Source organism: Anabrus simplex, chromosome 2, assembly GCF_040414725.1.
Source record: "Anabrus simplex isolate iqAnaSimp1 chromosome 2, ASM4041472v1, whole genome shotgun sequence".
Lineage (NCBI taxonomy): Eukaryota > Metazoa > Arthropoda > Insecta > Orthoptera > Tettigoniidae > Anabrus > Anabrus simplex.
The window spans coordinates 303,820,931-303,841,679 of NC_090266.1; the positions used below are offsets into that span (position 1 = coordinate 303,820,931).

The following is a 20,749-nucleotide window of genomic DNA, read 5'->3' on the forward strand; positions in this document are numbered from 1 at the left end:
GGAGAAGAGGAGGTGGACGGAGGGTTGAGCTTACGGGCTATTGGCTGTGGAAGATTAGCAGGGGCGGGGACGGAGGGAGTTACCCGTAAGGGGAAGTTGGGATCTTTATTGGAAGTTAGTTTAAGATTTTTAAGGATTTTATTTAAATTTGGATTTAAAGATTGTAATAAATTGGGTAAAGTCTCGTATAAGGGATTTTTTATTTCGATGGGATCATTGAGATTTAGGTCTTTGTTGTAATGTTGATCCAGATATATGTAAATGTTTTCTAATTCGTTCATTAATTTTCCTTTGCCTACTATTTTGATAATTGTTAGGTCATGTTCGATAGTTGTGAAATGATGACCTGTATTTTTCATATGAGAGCTCATGGCTGAAAATTTGTTATGTCTATTGGCATTATAGTGCTCCTGATATCTAGTAAGGAAGCTCCGGCCTGTTTGCCCAATGTATGATTTTTCACATTGCGTGCATTTGAGCCTGTATATGCCTGAGTTTGAGTAAATACTATTGTTTATGTTGAGTGTATTGTAATAAAAAAACTGGCTGCGGTTGGTGTTTGACGTCTTAAAGGCAATGTTAATGTTTTGTTTTTTCAGAGGGTTTGTTACTTGGTAGATGCCTGGATTATTGTATGTAAAAGTGGCGAATTTAGATTTTTTAGGTTTGTCAGGGACGAGGTTTCTTGCTAATTTATATGTGATTTTATTAATTATTCGGATGATTATTTCTATTTTAAAACCGTTGAATTTTGCTAAGCTTTTAATATAATGAATTTCTATTTTTAGACTCTTAGGTGATAGTGGGATTTTTAAAGCTCTGTAAATTAAACTGTAAAAAGTAGATTGTTTATGGGAGTTGGGGTGTATAGATGAATTTTTGATTGTTATTGGAGTGTGGGTGGGTTTTCTGTAAATTTGGAAATCAATGTGTTCTTGTCGCGTGTTATAGTTAAGTCTAAAAAGTTGATGGATCTGTTGACCTCGTCCTCCTTGGTGAACTTGATATTTTGATCAAGGGTGTTTAAAAAATCTAAAATATTGTTGCTATTGTTGAGATTACTGTCGATTATTGCAAATGTGTCGTCTACGTATCTGAGCCACAGGCTGAGTCCTTTTATTTTTGAAGTTATTTTATGGTGTTCTGATGCCTGATAAGTGATCTCCCATTGGTGGTAAATTTTGCCATTGAAAGTGAAATAGTTGTTCTTTAGTACAAAGTTTAGAATGTTGATGAATTTGTCTCTTTCAGGGGTGCTAAGATTGCTATGTTTGGATAGGTTGTCCTTGATAATGTTTACTGTTTGTTTTGTTGGTACTTTAGAATACATGTTCGTGATATCGTAAGAGCACATGTTGTGGTTAGGTAGTAAGTTATATTTCTTTAAAAAATCGCAAAAATCAACGGAGTTCTTTAGAGGGGATTTGTTGTTAAAAGTGTAGTGTCTTTTAAGGAAATAGTGGATGTATTTTGAGGTCTTGTAAGTTGGGCTTTTTTTGCAATTAATTATGGGACGCATGGGTGTATCTTTTTTGTGTAGTTTGGTTAAAGCTCTGGCCATGGGAATATTAGGATTCATGGTGAATAATTTTTGTTGCTCTTGTTCATTGAGTAAAAAAGTTGAATTCTTTATCAGTGTTTTTAAATTTCTCTGGATTCTGATGGTAGGATCTTTATTAACTATTGAAAAAGTCCCATCTGCAAAAAAGTTTTCTGTTTTTGTAATGTATTCGTTCTTACCTAATAATACGGTAGTCCCTCCTTTGTCCGCTTTAGTTACTATGATATTGTTGTCGTTGATCTTAGTTTTTAAACTTTTTATTACGTTTGTATGATTTAAGTCGGAAGTTTTAATTAATTCTTTGGTGACTGTTGGTAGTTTCTTTTTTATTTCGTATCTAGTATTGTTCCGCAAATCTGAAGGGAGTTTGGTAATGTTGGATTCAATCTCTGCTACAGTGTTAATCATATTATTTTCTTTTCATGTGCTTGGCCAATTATGTTTTAGACCTTTGCTTAGTAGGTCGATTTCCTGTTCTGAAAAGTTTGTCTTCGTCATGTTAACTATGACTGGTGAGTTGTTGAAAGGTGAATTGCTTTTTATTATTTCTACGTTCCTATTGGAATATTTTAATTGAGTTTCCTTTAAGTATGCAAGCTTTTTGTCCAAAGTTTTTTTGTTTTCTACTTAGGATATCGTTTAATTTATAATCTACATGTAGCTGAAATGAGCTCCATTCTATTGGGGATACGTATTGAGATATTGCCAAATGTGTTCTGTATAACTGTAGATTTAAAAGCATTTTCTTTCTGTAGGATGTTTTTATTTCGTGCTTCAGCCAAATTTCATTAGTTCTATTTTGAGTTTTGGTTAAACTAGATGTGGTTACGTCTTTTCTCTGAATATGTCTCAAAAATCTTGGAACCAACTTAGGTCTTAGACATTCTTTTAAATAAACTATGTCTTTACCTATTTTACAGATTTTTACCTTTAGGTTGAGGTATTTGTTCAAGTTATATAAGCTTGGTTGAAATTTGTAACCGGTATTACTCGATACTGCCCGCACTTAAGCGACTGAAGCTATCGAGCTCGGACAACTTATTGTAATGAATGATCATTCTCTTATTATAACCTGGCTAAATTTAGATATGCAAAGACTGTCATAGGTTCAATACTAGCTCAGGGCCCTGACCTAATATTTGAGTATTATTGGTTGATGATACTCACTGTGTCGAGCGAGACATGTCCCATAATTAACATGGTGTAATGATCATACCGTAATTGTAAAGAGTATGTTGTATTGAATGGATGGTTACAAATAAAATGGTATATAACTTTAATTATACCAACTTCAATACGGTCACATCACGTGTAACTTTCTCTGTCCGTCGGGCCCATCCTTTCCTGGCTGTCCTGTCTTCTTCCGGTCATCCTCGATCTTCTCCTGGATGTCTTCCGTCATCCCCTGGTTGTATTCTGGCCATCCTCCATGTTATTACTCCTCTTCCGTCTTCCTTTGGCCGTCTTCCTACATTTTCTGACTGTTTTCCACCTCCTGGACATTTTTTGTCCTTTTTCTGGTCGTCTTCCATCTTCTTCTGGCCATCTTTCGTTTTCACCTGGTGATCTTCCAATTTCTTCTGGCTGTCCTCCATCTTCTGTCTTCTCTTGGTCGTCGTCGTCCAACTTCTTCTGGCCATCTTTTATTTCCTTTATCATCCTCTTCTGACTTTCAACTACCCTCTCCTGGCTTTCTTCCATCTTCTTATAGCCTTCTTCCAACTTCTCCATCGTCATTTTCTGGCCTTCTTCTATCTTCTTTTGCCCGTCTTTAATCTCCCTTTGTTAGTCTTCTATCTTCTCCATCATCTTTTGATTTTCTTTCATCTTCTCTTCCATCTTCTTCATTATCATTATCATATCGAAGAGCACAATTAACTGTGCCTCCATTTCCATGTAGCCTCTAGTCTCAACTGGCATGCAGTAATTAACACAAGATGAGAAAATTATTTATGTGATTGTGCATTCACTATACACCGATGTTCTGGAATGTTCCCGATGGCGGTCGAAACCTGCAGTATCTGGTCTGCTGATTCACGCTGATTACAATGATGTATCACACATGGCGTCTATCCCACTTCTTACACCACTTTGTTACGAATAAAGCTCCATCTGTTTCATTACTCTAATTTATTTCAGGAAGACCTAATAAACACACACAATTCTAACCAGTTATGAATGGCCATACTAATTACTGTCTATTTACAAATTGTTCTTCCTTATGGTGCAGCAGGCAGTCCAGCCTGTTTCTCTACCTGGGGACACTTAATCCTTACTTTCACTTTCCCCAAGTCCAGTCACCTCATACAGCAGTTGTGTGTAGACCGCTGGCTCTGAATGCAGGGCTACGGGCCATTCGAAACACGGCGTCTGTTTGTTAGTTCGACTCCACAGACAGTCCAGTAATTAACACAGTCACATGCAGCAAACAACTGAACAGCTTAAAAGATTTCAACAGCAGAACGATCCTCACAACAGCGAACATTAACACAGGTCCATTTATCCTCGCACTCACGACAATGTGTTTCCTCGCTGACTCACGGCGATCCTCAGTCCACAGAAATACACAAGCACACAGTACTCTCAAGTAGTACAACAGCTCCTGATTCAGACCTTGGTGGGACACTATCGACAGCCAATACCTCTGTCGCCCTCAGTCCAGCCACCGACCCTACCACACTGAGTTTCTCACTGACTTCGCCACGGAGTCCAACACTGACCCCGAGTCGTGCACTGACTTCACCTCGGAGCCCAACTGTGACTGACTGTCCACAGCTAGTCCCCCTTTTTATAGCTCGGGTGCTTTGAGTCAGAATTTTTGTGAGGTGACTAGAGGCTGAACACTGCCGTTGAATCTCCAAGAAACTCGCTGGTAAGCTGGCCAATGAGAACAATACACTGAAAGGCTGGTCCCACCCTACAAGCCGGCTGCAAGATCCCAGGTCGTGTCTGTTACTAGCCCATTCCTGGAGTTACTGATAGGGGCTACCACAGGGCTGGCACGTAACAATATAAAATTAAACCGATAACAAAATTATGAGAAAGCAAATGCTCACATCACACCTGTGTTAACAATTTACATTTTTTATTTGCTGTGGAACTAGTCAAATAATTTGTTTACATTTTGGAGTAATTGAGAAGAATATTTGATGCAACGAAATAATCATTCTCACAGTGGCTGTATTACAGTGACCACAGATACAAGTATCTTCAACAGTGTGGTTTATAGCAGTGTCAGAGAATACTATCTGCTCACTAAGTATGCACAAAGCATCCTTCTGTTTGTAACTTATTGACAAAAACACATTTTCATACTTCTCAGATATTAGTGACTGCATAATCCATTATAGAAAGCTATGCCAGTATCCACTTTAGGTTACTTATAGACCAAACCTGGTGTATGAAACTAGTTCATAATTTGTTTGGCTCACATATTTTTCTTTTCACTCCCTACAAAACCCATGCATTTTATGCAAAACCAAGTATGGTAAGGTGTTTTTGGTACACCTTGTATTGTATAATTTGCAATAGGATATTGACTTTTTGTGATGTATAAAATCATTAAAGACAACATTGTAGCACTACAGTCCCGACCGCTAAAGGCCTGCAGATTACAAGGTGACGCATGTTAATGCGACAATTTCTCTTTGCCATTATTGTTGGCTTTCTGCACTGAAGCCACTGTCTGTCTCAGATAGCTCCTGAATTGATCTCGAACCTGCCCTCAGTTCCAGGTAAAACTTCATGATCTGGCTGGGAATTAAACACTGGTCTTCTAGGTGAGAGGCTGGTATGCTACCCCTAGACTGTGAGGAGACAGGAAAGCTGAATATTGTATACAAAATGTAAAAAGAGACACATTACTCAGAAAATAAAATCTGTGTTGGATAAAAATAATGTGTATCAGACAGCATGCCATATAGCCAGTATTTTGCCAGTAGAAGTCATCAGAATTGGCAAGTTTTAATGCGATTTAACAGTTAAAGCCATACATTCACACGTACATCTTCATTATGGTTAGTTATGCTTTCCAGTGTTTAGTCTGCAAGCCTCTGTGAAATTAGTTAGTGTCTGTTACTAGCTCTGTAGTGTCATTTAATTCCATATCTCTTATCTTGAAATCATTAGGACCCAAGTCCAACAGTAGTCACCTTGGTTTCCTATACTTCTCTTACCCTCCATTATTCTCGTAGGTAACCTATCCTCCTCCATTCCTCTCACATGACCCCACTACTGAAGGCATTTCATGCATACAGCTTCATCCATTGAGTTAATTCCTAACTTAGCCTGTATTTCCTCATTCCAAGTACCCTCCTGCCTTTGTTCCCACAGATTTGTACCAGCGATCTTTCTCGCTACTTTCATGTGTGTTACTTCTAACATATGAATAAGATATCCTGAGTCTACCCAGCTTTCACTCCTTTATAGCAAAGTTGGTGTGGAGATAATGACATAATAGTTTTAAATCAAATATTCTCTCACTACATCTGTGGAAGTAGAGAGAAGTTTCTCCAAGTATAAAACAGTGTTAGCGGACAGCTGCATATCCCTCACTTTTGATAACTTGTGCATAGTTAAGGATTTTTCTAAAACTTGTATTTCATTCATAAGTTTGTAAAACTTAATATTCATTGTTACTTTCGACACTGTACTTCAATAAATTTTACATTTTAGCATAACAACATCAAATAAAAAAGGAGCTCAATTTTTAAAATGTGTTAGTGGATTGGGAAAAGCAGGTTATAATACCAATATTCAAGAAAGGAGATAACAGGATGTGCAGTAACTACTGAGGAGTCCCTATCCTCTCCCATGTTCCCAATGATATAAATGATATTGGAAAGAAGAATTGGAGAAAAGGTGGAAAGTCAGTTAGAAGAGGAACAACTTGAATTCAGGAGTGGAAGGTCAACAGCAGAACCCATTTTCATCTGAGACCATGTAAATGAGCTGGGAATATGGGAAGGATATACATATGTATCTTTATTTCCCAACCATAGTACATACCATTGTGTTTTGTTTTTTTTTTTTTTTTTTTTTCCGTAATAAAGAGAATAAGCCACTACTACCCTCCTAAAACTAATTTACTATCTACTACATCTACTCAGTAGCATCCCACACATGCACAGATAGCCAGCACCACATTCAAGATACTACTGCAACTACAAACTACACTAATCACTTAAGGGACACTGGGACTGAAATATTGGCAAAATATATGAAAAATATTGATTTTCGTTTTTTTCTATACTAATACATCCCTAACCTCTGCGTATCAGATAGCAGTTTTTTATCCAAATTCTGCCATTTTTAAAGCTCTAGCATAGCTTTTAAATGCCTGGCGTGCACTCCTTTAAACGCCCAGTTTCGTTTGACTCACGATCAGCACACATTAGTGGTGTATTCAAGCAGATTTCTTGATTTCGTTTCACAAGAATAATTCAAAAAGGCCTCCTACATCTGTCAGTCTGCATTCTGCTGCTTTCTAGTGAGGAAGTAGGCACTTTTACTACGAAAGCTAAATAAGAGCTACAAATGTTTGAAAAAACAGAATGAAAATTACAGGTGGTGTTGTGACCTTGCATAATACATTGAGTATAATTTTTAATACCTATTTTTATAACTACTTCTTATAGAAATATTTATTAGTTTCAGCATTATGTATGACTATTTCAGTACTTGCCATGTGCAAATCCTGTTTGTTTACCAACAAGTTGTTTTCCAGTTTGATTGTATTGAGGTGTTACAAACTATCCACTCCATAGCCGTATCTGTGATATAATCTAATGGTTTCGTAAGAAAATATTTTCCACCTAATCGATACCTTTCTTTATTTTGCCTTTGACAATTTATAATACCATTAAAAATAACAGGACATGTTTCGATCGCTTTGCGATCATCATCAGCTGCATACACAAAAGCTTAGATAAAAAACATAAGGCAAGCACATAGTTAAATCTTTGTTGACTTTAAAACTAATGTTAGTAAAGGACGTATGGGTTGGAGGGGGAGGGTAGTGTGCGATGGGAGGGACGGTTGTTACAAGGAAGTTAAATTTAAAATAAATTTGTAACTACTGTCTTATGAGCTGAAATGTGTTTGGTATCATTTTAAGTCCCGAAGGCTTAATAAAATCGCTTATTGTTTTAATGCTAGAAATTGGTGATGTGAATTTGAATAAATGTTTTTTACTGAAATGTGCTTCGTCTTTACTTAATTTTTAGTTTTCTTCCTAGTCGCTTTGTACTGTACTAAAAAGGTTGATCCTCTTGTTTGTCCTTTTCTAAGTTGTAAAAGGTGTATTCGCTGTTGATTGAATTAAGAATGGCATTCATATACATGTCAGGTTGGATAGCTTGTTGTACAATCTCTAACCGGCAGGGAAAAAAAAAAAAAGTCAGTTAGTTAAAATTGCCTGTGGAAGTGTTGTCTAAGGAATTGTCTCGTATTAAAATAATAACAAATTGAGAAATTTTGAACTTACCCCTGTCCAGTTCACTTTCTTTACTTCCCATGATTACGGGTGTGGGTCTGTTTCTACTGTCCTCGACTTTGTGTAATAGCGATGTGATGTGGTCTGTTTGCTAGTGTGATTCAGAGGGGAGAGAGGAAGCGAGGACATGTCGTTATTTGTTGTTTCTCACGAGGAGGTGGCTTCTGGCTATGACGTAGAGCCCTCATGCCTGCTTGTTACACTTGCTGGGTGTGTACGTAATAAATCCATGTATCTCGGTATATGTTCGTCTAAGTGATTTCTTTGTTCATTCATCTCATTTAAGTTCTTGGCATGTTTATTAGCTTATCAAGAAACATAAGAGAAATATGAATATTTTCTAAACTATTCATCAGTCTTCCATTATTTATTCTAGTAATAATTACAAGGTCTTGTTTGATGTCTGTAAATTTATGACCCATCACTTTCATGTATATTCCCTTTGCGGAAAACCTTCTATATTTTTCCGCATTGACATGTTCTTGATACCTTATTGCAAAGTTCCATCCGGATTGCTCTACATACGTGGCCTTGCATTGGTTGCAAATCAACTTATAAATTCCTGAATCTTAGAAACATTTTTCTTTGTTCTTATTACTATGTTGTCGTACAGCAACAGAGAGAAGATGAGGAACAGGGAACTGTTGCTGAGATGTGTGGAAGTAGGAGGAAGGGAAAAGGTAGGAAAGGGAAATGTAGAGTAGAGGATAGGAAAAGACAGGTGGAACAGGGTCATGGGGAGGAGAAAATGGAGGAGGAAGTAGCTTCTGCTGCTATCAGGAAAGATAGGGCTGACCGGGAGGGGAGGGGATCAATTGAGGTGGGTAGGGTTGAGGCTCTGGCCATGGGGGATTCCATCGTTAGACATGTGGGGAAAGTGTATGGAGGAAAGGGAACCACGGTAGAATGTTATCCAGGAATTAGGTTGAGGCAGATGTTAATTAAAGTAGAAGAGAGGGAGAAGGGGAAGGAGAAGGTGGTAGTATTTCATGTTGGTACCAACAATGTAAGGCAAGCTGATATAAGTACCAACATAGTTGGGGATGTGTGGGATCTGGTAAATGCAGCACGGATGAAATTTAAGAAAGCGGAGATTGTTATAAGTGGAATTCTGTGTGGAGGGATACTGACTGGAGGGTGATTGGGGATTTAAATGAGACTATGGAGTGGGTATGTGGGAAACTGGGAGTGAAATTTCTAGATCCTAATTGGTGGGTTGGAGATAGGGATCTGCACTCAGATGGCCTTCACTTAAACCGCACTGATGCGTATAAGTTAGGAAATTTGTTTGGAAGGGTAATAGGGAGGTACATTCAGGGAAACAGGGTTGTCTAGGGAGCGGTGATAAGGGTACAGAGATCTGGATGACATAAAAATGTTAAGTGTTGAACTGTAGAAGTATTGTAAAGAAAGGAATAGAATGAAGTAATTTAATAGATATATATTTACCAGATATTGTAATAGTTGAATCATGACTGAGAAAGGAGGAGAGGTGATACTCCCAGGTGGCGGATAGGGGGTCCTAACTGGCTTGCCGGCGGACTTGAGGGAAATAAAATACCTCTCGTGGACCAAACACACTACCCCTTACGGGTGGGGGACGCACATGTAGAATACACCCACGGTATCCCCTGCCTGTCGTAAGAGGCGACTAAAAGGGGCGACCAAGGGATGCTGGTATTAGAACCATGAAACTACTATTGATTAGTACCATCACGCGGGGAACACCACGGGTCGCCTTTACTTACGAGTAGTACCACTATATTTGGTACACAATAGGTTTGTGATTAGTAGCAGCAGAGAGTGGTTCCCCTGTCGGTTTCCAGTACCCGTGATTAGTACCATTGTGAGAAACACCACGAGTCTGGGCATTGTCTGTGAGTTGTACCACTATATGAGCAACACCGTGGGTCTGCATTGCCTGTGATTAGTACCCACTATGTGAGGAACACCACAGGGCCCGTGGGACTGGCACCCGTGCCTAGTACACCTAGGTGAGGAAACTCTTCGGTTTGCGTTGGCTATGAGTGGCGCCATTGTGTGAGAAACACCATAGGTCTGCATTACCTGTACGAAGTACAATACTTGTGATTGGTACCATCTTATGTGGAGCACTATGAGTCTTCGCTACTTTTGATTAGTACCCCAACATGACAAATAGCATGGTTCTACTTTACTTGCGACATGTACCATTCTGTGGGGTCTTAGACGTGGATTTTGCACCCCTTTAGACATCAAGCATCCTCGATTCAGGATTCTGCTTAATGAGTGGTGCCTTGTTCAGTAATAAATTATATATTATCCTTTTTTTTTAGTTGAATCCACTAATTTTTTTGTTTGCTCGTTTTTTTTTGGTTTTTTTTTTTTGCTTCATGTCCATCCATTCCTTCTTCATGACGATTTTTTTTCTTTTGGTCAGTGGATGATTTTGAATTCTTTGTTGTCATTTCATTTCGTACCATTAGGGGCCGATGACCTCGATCTTAGGCCCCTTTAAACAATAAGCATCATCATGACTGAGAAATGATATAATGGATGCAGAAACTTTCTCACGGAACTGGAGAGTGTATCGTAGAGATAGGATAGGAATGGTGGGAGGGGGAGTATTCATTCTGGTGAAAGAAGAATTTGTAAGCTACGAAAAAGTTGAAGATGAGAAACATGAAATTCTAGGTGTAAGGCTTATTTCTAAAGATAATAGGCAGCTTGATGTTTTTGGAGTGTACAAACCGGGAAAGGGTAGCGCTGACACGGATTCAGAATTATTTGATAAGATAATGAGCTATGTGGGAAACGACATTGAAAGAAATGTGATTGTAGCGGGGGATCTGAATTTACCAAATGTCAGTTGGGAAGGAAATGCGAACGACAGGAAGCATGACCAACAAATGGCAAATAAGCTAATTCAGAAAGTGATGGAACCAACTAGAGGGAAAAATATCCTGGACGTGGTGCTGGTAAAACCAGATGAGCTCTACAGAGAAACCGAAGTAATAGTTGGCATTAGTAATCATGAAGCTGTTTTTGTCGTACTTAAAAATAAATGTGTTACAAAGGAAGGTCTTAAAAGTAGGACTGTTAGGCAGTACCATATGGCTGATAAAGCAGGCATGAGGCAGTTTTTAAAAAGTAACTATGATCGGTGGAAAACGGTAAATAAAAATGTAAACAGACTCTGGGATGGGTTTAAAGCAATTGTTCAGGAATGTGAAAACAGGTTTGTACCTTTAAAGGTGCTAAGAAATGGTAAAGACCCACCTTATTATAATAGAGAAATAAATAGACTAAGAAGGAGGTGCAGGTTGGAAAGAAATAGAGTCAGAAATGGCTGTGGAAGTAAGGAGAAATTGAAGGGCCTTACTAGGAAATTTAATCTAGCAAAGAAGGCAGCTAAGAATAACATGATGGCAAGCATAATTGGCAGTCATACAAATTTTAATGATAAATGGAAGGGTATGTATAGGTATTTTAAGGCAGAAACAGGTTCCAAGAAGGACATTCCGGGAATTATTAATGATCAAGGGGGGCGGGGTTGTACGTGAGTATCTTCAAAAGCCAGAAGTATTCAGTCAGCAGTATGCAAAGATTGTTGGTTACAAGGATAATGTCCTGAAAGAGGAGGAGACTAATGCTAATGAAGTGTTAAAATTTACATACGATGAAAATGAAAACCTACAACCTGTTATCCAGTCATTGACCGGGTCAGGGATGGAATGAATGAAACATATATAGGCTGTTTTTACAATGGGGTCGCCACTCCCAAGGTGATTAATTAATGAGTGATAAATGCTATGAAATGATAATGGAGAGTGTTGCTGGAATGAAAGATGACAGGGAAAACCGGAGTACCCGGAGAAAAACCTGTCCCGCCTCCGCTTTGTCCAGCACAAATCTCACATGGAGTCACCGGGATTTGAACCACGGTACCCAGCGGTGAGAGGCCGACGCGCTGCCGTCTGAGCCACGGAGCTTTTACATACGATAACAATGACATTTACAATAAGATACAAAAGTTGAAAACTAGAAAAGCGGCTGGAATTGGTAAGATTTCTGGGGATATACTAAAGACAATGGGTTGGGATATAGTACCATATCTGAAGTACTTATTTGATTATTGTTTGGTCGGAGGAGCTATACCAGATGAATGGCGAGTTGCTATAGTAGCCCCTGTGTATGAAGGAAAGGGTGATAGACATAAGACTGAAACTTACAGGCCAGTAAGTTTGACATGCGTTGCATGTAAGCTTTGGGAAGGTATTCTTTCTGATTATATTATACACGTTTGTGAAATAAATAACTGGTTCAGTAGAAGGCAGTTCGTTTTTAGGAAAGGTTATCCCACTGAAGCTCAACTTGTAGGATTCCAGCAAGATGTAGCAGATACCTTGGATTCTGGAGGTCAAATGGACTGTATTGCGGTTGACCTGTCTAAAGCATTTGATAGGGTGGGTCATGGGAGACTACTGGCAAAAATGAGTGCAATTGGACTAGACAAAAGAGTGACTGAACGGGTTTCTATATTTCTAGAAAATAGATCTCAGAGAATTAGAGTAGGTGAAGCTTTATCTGACCCTATAATAATTAAGAGGGGAATTCCTCAGGGTAGTATTATTGGACCTTTATGTTTTCTTATTATATAAATGATATGAGTAAAGAAGTGGAATCGGAGGTAAGGCTTTTTGCGGATGATGTTATTCTCTACAGAGTGATAAATAAGTTACAAGATTGTGTGCAACTGCTATGTGACCTCGATAATGTTGTGAGATGGACAGCAGGCAACGGTATGTTGATAAACGGGGTTAAAAGACAGGTTGTGAGTTTCACAAATAGGAAAAATCCTCTTAGTTTTAATTACTGCGTTGATGGTGTGAAAGTTCCTTTTGGGGATCACTGTAAGTATCTAGGTGTTAATATAAGGAAAGATCTTCATTGGGGTAATCACATAAATTGGATTGTAAATAAAGGGTACAGATCTCTGCAAATGGTTATGAGGGTGATTGGGGTTTGTAGTAAGGATGTAAAGGAGAGGGCATATAAGTATCTTTTAAGACCCAAATTAGAGTATGGTTCCATTGTATGGGACCCTCACCAGGATTACCTGATTCAAGAACTGGAAAAAATCCAAGAAAAGCAGCTCGATTTGTTCTGTGTGATTTCCAACAAAAGAGTAGCGTTACAAAAAATGTTGCAAAATTTGGGCTGGGAAGAATTGGGAGAAAGAAGACGAGCTGCTCGACTAAGTGGTATGTGGAAATTCTAAGTTCCCAAGGAGGGAATTAGATGTGTTTCCACCAATAGAGCATGTCAAAAAACAGATCAGATGTAAGGCCCCTCAGGCGTCCGCTCTATCAACCAGCGCCTCGTCTTAGGTCTGACTCTAGACTCATCAGAGTGGGATGTGTCAGACCCCACCTGCTGATGCTGGGGTGTATGCAGGTGAACTTAATGAGCTGTGTACACTCCTCCGTCAGTGGGTGGGGTCTGACACATCCCACTCTGATGAGTCTAGTGTCGGACCTAAGACGAGGTGCTGGTTGTTAGAGCGGGCGCCTGAGGGGCCTTACATCTGATCTGTTAAGTGGTATGTTCAGAGCTGTCAGCGGAGAGATGGCGTTGAATGACATTAGTAGACGAATAACTTTGAGTGGCGTCTTTAAAAGTAGGAAAGATCACAATATGAAGATAAAGTTGGAATTCAAGAGGAAAAATTGGGGCAAATATTCATTTATAGGAAGGGGAGTTGGGCATTGGAATAACTTACCAAGGGTGATGTTCAATAAATTTCCAATTTCTTTGAAATCATTTAAGAAAAGGCTAAGGAAAACAACAGATAGGGAATCTGCCACCTGGGCGACTGCGCTAAATGCAGATCACTATTGATGTTTGATTGGTTGAAAAACCTGTGCCTAGTATTATTGTTTGTTGAAAACGCTACCTTGATGTCTTATTTCTTAAATAAATTTGTAATTGCGTAAATGTTAGGATTGTTGTAGATGAACTTCACATACTTATTGTTCACTCTGACTGTTCTATTAAATTTGTTTGTTGTTTACATTTACTTTTGTTGATTAACCCATTAATGACTTTAAGACTAACGCCATTAATCGAGGGCCTGTTGTCGGATAAAAGCAAGTTCTTTATTTCTATGTCTGTTGGTTAAAGGAACTTCGAAGACCCTGTTAATAAAGCTATAATACACAGATTTTTTCTGGGAGTCGTGATATAAAGAGTTTTTATTAGAGCCCGGATTTCCATGCACTAGCAAATCTCAAAATATGCATGCATTCATGCACTAGAATATGGCAAAACATGCACAATAAACCGGAAAATATGCACTATCAAAATTCAGTTTCTTTTGAAACTTTGTACAACAACTACCACAATTTCTGCCAATATTCTTAATTTAAGCTCGTCCTTTTATCTGTCAGCATATTCTTAAACATAGAAAATGATCTTTCTACGTCAGCAGAAGTGACAGGTGCACACTTAAATGAAGACATTTCGGACAAATTGTGGTGAAATTGTACGTCTTTTGCATTTTAACCACAATCCGTCTTATATAAGCTTGACGAATTCAAAGTCAGGATTTGTACTGATCACTTTGTTCGACCTACAGTACCTCTAGCTGCCGCAGCTACTTATCCATGCGATGATTCCTGACACTTTTGAATGTCCTCAATAACTGGTAACGATTGCCTGCTGCGATAACAAAGGCGAGTGATTAGTAAGAGTTCTGTGTAGGATATTCTATGATAACAAGAGAAGAGGGTTCAGTGCAAAATGAAGGTTTGTGAGCTGCTATCTCAGTAACGCGGAGTCATGTGTGATACACGAGATAAAACAAATGAGCCGTCAATAAGTAATGCACAATTTAAGGTTCATTGTATAGCAGTGTATAACTGGAACACCTTTATTTCTAAGAATTACAGAGATCGACGTGGGGACTTCCGGCTTACGTCAATGTTTACTCAAGCAGAAGATAAAGTGCTTTGTTAATTGGATTATAGGACCTCTGCTGTATGTACTAACTTTGATTGTCAGATAGGATGCCAGGAATACATTCCCCGTCTCTCAGTAATAGACATACTGTATAACGTAGGAAAATGATCCCAAATTCTGCAAACCAACATTCATGAAAGGCATTATAATACAAGTTAACATTATATATGCGCCAAAGTCAGAAGAAATGTCATACTACGCAATGAAATGTCCAAATATTTGCTACTATATCCAAAATCTTCAAAATATGTATTATGCATGAATTTTCTTATAAAAAGGCCAAAACATGCAAACATGCACAAAAAAGAACGGTTATTTGGAATCGTTAAGCCAAAAAATGAATATTTGAAAAGTTTGAGATGTGTAAATAGCTTATTTAAAAACATGCATTTGCATGGAAATCCGGGCTCTAGTTATTATGAATTGTGGTTGGAGTAAATGTAAACTTCGTATGTATTCCAAAGTAAAATTGGTTTCTTTTCCTAGTTGTTGTAACGTCTAAAAAGTTGATCGAACCATTTTTCTCTTTCTCAATAGTAAACTGTATATTAGGATCTAATGTGTTCAAGACATTCAAAATATTAAGGCTATCTTTTTTAATTATAGCATATGTGTCATCTACATATTGTACCCACAAATCAAGCCCTTTAATCTGTCCTACAATGCGAGAGTATTCTAAGTGGTCCAAATATAAATTAGCTAGTATGCCTGAGGCTGGGGCTCCCATGGGGAGGCCATTCTGTTGGTATATTTTGTTGTTAAATAAAAAGTAGTTATGGTTAAGTATGTATTTAAGGATTGTTTTGAACTCTTCTATTTCGGGTATGCTAATCTGTTTGTGTTCTAATAAACTAGTTTTTATGATCGTAATAGTCTTCTCTATGGGGATATTCGTGTGCATGTCTTTTATATCAAATGAACAAGTAACATGAGAAGGATTGAGTTTTAAAGTCCTTAATCGTCCTACAGAAGTCACTAGAATTTTTAACAGCGGTGTTAGAATGAAAAACATAGGTTTGTGTTAAAAACATATGAATATATTGTGATGTTTTGTCTGTGGGGCTTTTACAGAAATTAATTACTTGTCTAATACGTATCTCTTTTTTGTCCAACTTGGGCATGGCTCATGCCATAGGGAGTCCTGGGTTCTTATTTACCAGCTTCTCTGATTTCTGCTCACTTAGAAGGAAAGTACCGTATAATCTCGAATACCACCCACACTGTTTTTTCGAAAATATTGCTTCCAAAATTGGGTGCACGTCTTATTTAAAATGTTGGGAAATTTATCTTTCTGAATGCACGTAAATCGGGCATCACCGCTAGCGCGGCTTGGCAACAATGCCCTCTCCGCTCTCAGTATACGCTACTTTGGCACTTGGTGTCAGTCTCACGCACGTTCTCAGAGTATCAACATGAATTCCCCAAAGCGCTTGCGACCTTTTGCTGCGGGTGAGAAACTGAAACTAGTTTGGGAAGCTGAAATTATTGGAAATCGTGCCACCGATAGGAAATACGATATTGACGAGTCGTGTATTCGCGATTGGATTTTGAGGACATGGGATCGTATTCCTGGAGACCTCATACGAAAGATCTTCAGAAAATGTAGCATTTCTAATGCTATGGATGGCAGCGATGACGATATTTTTTGGGAAGGTGATGGTGATGAAAGTTCCGAAGTTGGTACTGATGGCATACCTGCCAAGTATTCTGGTTTTTCCGTAAAATGTACGGATGTTGAGTGTGTTTTTCGGTTGTATGGATGAACCACGTTATTGTATGGCTTTTGAATATCCGCGCTTGGTTTCGCTTTCTGCGGTCAAATCGGGTTTGACTTTCGATAGTAGCTGGTAATACGAGATGCAGTGTTTGAAATTCAACCAGTAAATGTATCGATAATCACATTATCGATTATCACCGTGCTTTTGTCACCTGTTTGACCTCAACTGCTGTGTCATTCACTGAGATGTTCCCAAACAAGTAGCAGGCTGTGATTTTGAAGAAAAGAGGTATCAGTGAAAAGTAGCAGGCGTGAATTTATATATAACAACTTTAGTAACTGTGTCGTGCTTTGTAGCAGCTGTGAAAGGCTTTGTCTGTGTGTGGGTGTGAGTAACATTGGGGATAGTCCTGAAACTCGTGGAATTGTGTGATGAATTTGTAAGCGATTTTGTATTTTTAGTGGTGTTCTTAATGAGTTCAACTAAGAAACCATATTATCAGTCTTTTAGGAAGGTATATTCTCCTTAATATCCTTGTGTTATACGATCATGGAAAGTGTTCCCAGTGTTAAGTCGAAACAGGCGAGCACTCATGATTAGGTTTTTTGTAGAATAAAACTTGGATATTAAAAAAAAAAAGTGTTTCTTCACACTCATTAATACAATTCAAGAACGAATCCGTAGGTTTTAGTGCAATAGAATACTACCTAAAAGTTACACTATCTTGATTGGTTTAATGCGGCAGATGTCTGTGATTATGCTCTATTTCTTAGTCAATAATTAACTTAGTAAATGAATGACTATTCGTAATAAAATGTAGGAATACAATGAAACAGAATCTGAGAATGAAGGGAATCAGCCAAAGAATTTGAATGAAAAAAAATTGTAAAAGAATTTGAGAAATTGTAAACGAATTTGAAGAAATAATTTTCAAAGAATTTGAGAGAAGCATATCCAAGAATTTGAACACAATTTATTTGTTAAAGGATATATGTGAATTATAATTAATTCATAAAAAAAAAATAGAGAAAGGCAAACCTAATCTATATAAATCTTGAATAATTTGCATATGAAAATGTACAAAATAATTAATATCTCAAGAACTAATCAGCTTACAGTGCTCAAATTTCCCACAGTGATTTATATTATGACTATTCTTAAGCATATACAATTCCAATGCTGTACCTCAATTTATATAGAATTTGGAAATTTCAGTGAGAGGGAACTTGTTAATAATATCCGATTTGACTGCAGAAAGCGAAAAGGAGCGCGGATATTCAGAATCCTTACAATAACGTTCAGCTGTACAACCGTAAAACACACTCAAAATCTGTACATTTTACGGAAGAACTGGAATACTTGGCAGGTATGAGTCAGGAAGACACTTTCATGTTATGTCAATACAGTGCATGGAATTTGAAATATGTATAAAATAGTATTTTGCTATTTTGATATTTAGAGATGTCGTGTAAGAATGGAGTGCTGTCTTGATGTATTGATATTTCCTAGAACCAACTGAACAACCACATTCTAGGAGGTGCAAGCAGTTTCCCCTCAAAAATTCACTAAGTAAAGTACTGAACGTTAAGAAGTGTAATTTTTTAGTCTGAATTTGTATGTTTTATATTTCTTAAGCCATATTTTACATGTTATAAGATTGTTGATTCCTCATTTCAGGTACTTACTTCTTTTGGAAGAAGATAGCTCTGAGTCAGTGTTAGCGAGTCATCAGTTGTATTTGAAGTTTGTTGAAAAGAACGATTTTAAGCAGTTGTGCCACCTTGCCTTGAAAGTTGGTGATCCTTCTAATGCTGAACTCAAAGAATATATGGCATCCAAGATTAAGAGCTTGAAGGTGAGAAATTTAATTATTTATGTATTCAGTGTTCTTGATGTTACCACTATATTTCCCTGCACTATACTTTCTGTCCTGAAATGTGGACTGCAAAATGAATATCATTAATTGATTGATAGTAATGATGTGAAATGCTTTGGTGAGATTATAATTTTAAACTTTCATTAATTGTTAAATTGGTAAAACTTGAACAGTGAGCAATTCTGTAGCTTGATGTTGCAACATGCGCTGGACTGTCTGTTCTCGTCCACTGAAAGTGCATCATACTCACAGTTCTGAACTAAGCCTAACCTTCTATATCTCGATTTGTTCAACATATTGTCCCCTTTTCCAGGGTCACTCAGTTGGCGGAGCGAGAGTCCCATTGGGTGGAACATTCGCAGGGCCGCCTTCACTATATCTGGACATACCTTTTAAAATTTATAGTTTGCAGGGCTGTAGGTTTGGATAGGTGACATAGCATAATGAAAATCATAACCAAAATAACAACAAACAGTCCGGACAAAAAAAAAAAAAAAAACAAAAAAAAAAACAACCAACAGATATTAATACACCTAGACTCGTTGAATAGAAACTTATTTACACTGTGTGCTTTTGCTTTCCTTTAAATTTTCAATCAAAGTATTTCTTGAATTCCTTATTCACAAGTATTTCCTCCAGTCTCAACGTTGATTTAACATGACTGTAACATTGAACAAATCAAAATAACATTGGTGAAAATATCATTATAATTGAATATCATTGTATTCAAATACATCCATTTACATTTTAAAATGTATCACATTATTTCTTAATTCCTTTACAATTAGGTTTGCCTTTCTCTATTTTATTTTTTATGAATTAATAATTATAATTCAAATATTTCCTTTAACAAATAAATTCTGTTCAAATTCTTGGATATGCTTCTCTCAAATTCTTTGACAATTATTTCTTCAAATTCGTTTACAATTTCTCAAATTCTTTTTTAATTTTTTTTCATTCAAATTCGCCGATTCCCTTCATTCTCAGATTCTGTTTGATTGTATTCCTACATTTTATTACGAATAATTATTCATTTACGAGTCCGACTCGTTGGCTGAATGGTCAGCGTACTGGCCTTTGGTTCAGAGGGTCCCGGGTTCGATTCCCGGCTGGGTTGGGGATTTTTAACCTTAATTGGTTAATTCCAATGGTTCTGGGGCTGGGTGTGTGTGGCGTATTGAACATAAGAAATCATCGCAGGTAGGGCCCTCATCTTCGCAGACATGCAGGTCCCCTAATAGGCCGTCTACTAGAAAAAGACCTGCACTAGGCCACTCCAGAGGCCATACGCCAAAAAAAAAAAAAAAAATTCATTTACGAAGTTATTTATTGACTAAGAAATAGAGCATAATCACAGACAAATATTCGAATCGAACTGTATCTAAAATTCTCGTAATATGTGTACGTGAAAAATTCACCAAAAGAAATCAAAAAATCGGAAATACACTAATGCAAAATATGTAGCCATCTGATCTCCTCAATAATTTATTCAAACAGCTTTATCACCGTATAAATTTTATTATTATTATTATTATTATTATTATTATTATTAGACAAAGACACCTCCGTACAGGCCATGAAGGCCCTTGGAGGAGTGGAAGATAAAGGCTTCCACCATTGTTAACCGCGGCACGTGATGGGGTAGAGTGGTTAGCTCTACGCCCGGCCGCCTTTGCCCCCAGGAATCAACCTGGTACTCATTTTTGGTGTAGGCTGAGTGAACCTCAGGGCAATATGCACCTCCGGAAGTGGAAATCTTGTTTCTTAAATTTTACGACTTCCTGATGGGGATTCGAACCACATCCTTCCGGGCGAACCGAGCACGCCTTTAACGCCTCGGCCAGGCAGCCCCTGTTATTATTATGATTATTATTATTATTATTATTATTATTATTATTATTATTATTATTATTATTATTATCTTGACCCTTTGGATTATATTGAAGACCCTATAGTAATAATGTCCATAGCTCATAGCAATGAATAACACTATAATATGAAAACAAATGACGTCAATAAGATGAATAAAAATCATCACCACCACTTACTATGAATGCTTCGAAGAATACGTTTACTTCAATTCATGGAAAAATTTCTAAATC

At 37.6% G+C, this 20,749-nt stretch overlaps 1 protein-coding gene across 1 annotated transcript in view; it reads left to right on the top strand.

Moving 5' to 3' along the window:
- Nucleotides 1-20,749, top strand: part of LOC136863519 (spindle assembly abnormal protein 6 homolog) — a 353,838-nt gene that overhangs the window by 21,981 nt on the left and 311,108 nt on the right. Inside the window, exon 3 of the mRNA XM_068225981.1 lies at nt 18,449-18,626. Coding sequence (XP_068082082.1) covers nt 18,449-18,626 — 178 coding nt within the window. The remainder of the gene's footprint in view (nt 1-18,448; nt 18,627-20,749) is intronic.